The 2743-nt window shown below is 35.3% G+C and overlaps 1 protein-coding gene across 1 annotated transcript; it reads left to right on the top strand.

Annotated features, from left to right (window-relative positions):
• The first annotated feature begins 614 nt into the window (after positions 1–614).
• On the top strand, positions 615–2317 carry LOC100775351 (hydroquinone glucosyltransferase). Its single transcript, XM_026129211.2, has one exon. It carries the CDS (start codon positions 709–711, stop codon positions 2182–2184), a length of 1476 nt encoding a protein of 491 aa, XP_025984996.1. The 5' UTR covers positions 615–708; the 3' UTR covers positions 2185–2317.
• The last annotated feature ends 426 nt before the right edge of the window (positions 2318–2743 follow it).

The following is a 2743-nucleotide window of genomic DNA, read 5'->3' as shown; positions in this document are numbered from 1 at the left end:
AGCAAATAAGAAGTATACTATATTGATAGCAAAAACTGGGCAGTGAGGTCATAAGAAATTTCCTCACTAACACCACTTACATCAGGTAGGCAAATTACAAAACAAAACACCACTAGTCTTAAAACCATATCTGCTAAAGAGCCCACCCTTTTGCCATTGCAAAATTTAGAACTAGCAACATAGCTGCTAACACTAAGATCTGCAGCACCACCAGGATCTAAATATCAATATTTGAGATACATTCTAGTATAGTGTTTTTTTCCCCCTAAAAAGCTATACGAACTACTAGAACACGGATCAAATGGAACAGACAAAACTTTCACATATATAGAAATTGGGTCAGTTTATTTAAATTTATTTGTTAAAATACTGCTTATTTTAATAAGGTAAACAATTTTTTTAATGTGTTTATCTAAATTATTTCTTGTTAAAAAATAATTTTATAAAAATATTTATATTAAAGTTAATTTTAAAAAAATTTAAACAAACTCATTTATTAGTGGACCAGTTAGTAATTTTTTGTTGTTACAGTCATACATACATTAATAATAAATGAATATGTACAACCATCTACCGCTCTTGAAAGCGAACACATGCAGCAGTACCTTTGACGAAGTTCTAAGTTATACAGTTGCACTTTTTTTATATTATATTACTTTGTTTCTTACCACCATTGCAAAAAATCGGTCTCTGCAGCAGGTTTTAACCATGGAATCAGCGGCAAGAACAACAACAACAACAACTCATATAGCCCTTGTTTCTATCCCAGCTTTCAGCCACCAAGTCTCAATCCTCGAGTTCGCAAAACGTCTCCTTAATCTCCACAACAACACCTTCAACATCACATGCATCATTCCAACACTTAACTCCTCTTACAATAACATTGCCACCAAACCCTTCTTTGATTCCCTCCCTCCGAACATTCACTGCATTTTCCTCCCCTCAGTGTACTTCGAGGACCTAAACAACAATGGAGTCTCTGTGGAGATCCAAATCCAGCTCTCGGTTTCTCGCGCCATGCCCTCCGTTAGGGAAACCCTAAGATCACTCTTTGATGCCACCAACAACGTCGTCGCCATCGTTGCCGATGCCATGGTCCCGGAGGCGCTCGATTTTGGTAAGGAACTCGGCATCTTATCCTACATCTACTTCCCTTGTTCCACAATGTTGCTATCCCTATGCCTTCATTCTTCAAATTTGGATGAACAAGTTTCTTGTGAGTATAGAGATCACCCAAACCTAATAGAGATTCCAGGTTGCATCTCTATTTATGGCAGGGATCTTCCAAATAGTGTCCAAAATAGGTCTAGTTTGGAGTACAAGTTGTTCCTTCAACGTTGCCAAAGATACCGTAGTGCTCATGATGGTATATTGGTCAATAGCTTCATGGAATTGGAAGAAGAAGCAACAAAAGCAATAACCCAACATGCTAAAGGGAATGGGAATTGTAGCTACCCTCCTGTGTATCCAATTGGGCCTATTACACACACTGGGCCTAGTGATCCAAAAAGTGGGTGTGAATGTTTATTGTGGTTGGATAAACAACCACCTAATTCAGTTCTTTATGTGTCATTTGGAAGTGGTGGCACACTCTGCCAAGAGCAGATCAATGAACTTGCTTTAGGGTTGGAATTGAGTAGGCACAAGTTTTTGTGGGTTAATTTGAGGGCACCAAATGATAGAGCAAGTGCCACTTATTTTAGTGATGGCGGTTTGGTGGATGATCCTTTGCATTTTCTACCATTAGGGTTCATAGAGAGAACCAAAGGGCAGGGTTTGGTTATGTGTGGCTGGGCCCCACAAGTTGAGGTCCTAGGTCACAAGTCAATTGGTGCATTTTTGACTCATTGTGGTTGGAATTCGGTTTTGGAGAGTGTGGTGCATGGAGTGCCAATGATGGCTTGGCCTTTGTTTGCTGAACAAAGAACCAATGCGGCTTTGGTAACCGATGGATTGAAAGTTGCTGTGAGACCAAACGTTGACACTAGTGGCAATAGTGTGGTGGTGAAGGAGGAAATTGTTAAGCTCATAAAGAGCCTCATGGAGGGGTTGGTGGGTGAAGAAATTCGTAGGAGAATGAAGGAACTGCAAAAGTTTGCTGAATGTGCTGTGATGAAAGATGGGTCGTCAACAAGGACAATATGCAAGTTGGCACACAAGTGGAAAAGTTTGGGAAGACCTTAACTACTAGAAGATTGAATGTGGTAATCCCCTTATAATTAAGTTTCAACTATTGTGTTTTGTTTTATTATTTCATATTAATTAACGTGGTTGTTTGTTTGGAATGCATTAATGTATTAAATATTTCGTTTTGCAATTTCTTAGGTAGGTATATGGTGTTTTATATTGATTGAAATAACATATGATAATTAAGTTCATTTTATCTCATTCTAGTTTATATGTCTAATTATCTTCTTAATCTTAAATTTGTATGAGATAAAGTCAACTATTGTGTATTAGTTTTGTCATCATCTAATAGATTTTTTTATATTTAATTTTTATATACTTTATTCATTCATAAGATTCTTTTTAAAAAAATTATTTATTCCTTTTTTAAGATTGTCTTTTATTTTTTAAATGTATTAATTATTTTTTTCTTACCTATCTTTATTTAACTATTTTCTCTCAAAAATATTAATAAGAAACAATTAAGTCTATAAAAAGATATAAAATAATGATTTTAAAATTATAATATAAATAATTAACAAATTTGATTTGATTAATTAAATTAACTATTTTTATT

The sequence above is a fragment of the Glycine max genome, chromosome 7 (genome assembly GCF_000004515.6).
Source record: "Glycine max cultivar Williams 82 chromosome 7, Glycine_max_v4.0, whole genome shotgun sequence".
Taxonomy (NCBI): Eukaryota; Viridiplantae; Streptophyta; class Magnoliopsida; order Fabales; family Fabaceae; genus Glycine; species Glycine max.
Note: the sequence above shows the minus strand (reverse complement) of the source record. Positions and strands in the feature narration are given on the sequence as shown.

Excerpts from the sequence above, each read along its gene's own strand:
- LOC100775351 (XM_026129211.2), top strand. The coding sequence starts at position 709 with ATGGAATCAGCGGCAAGAACAACAACAACAACAACTCATATAGCCCTT.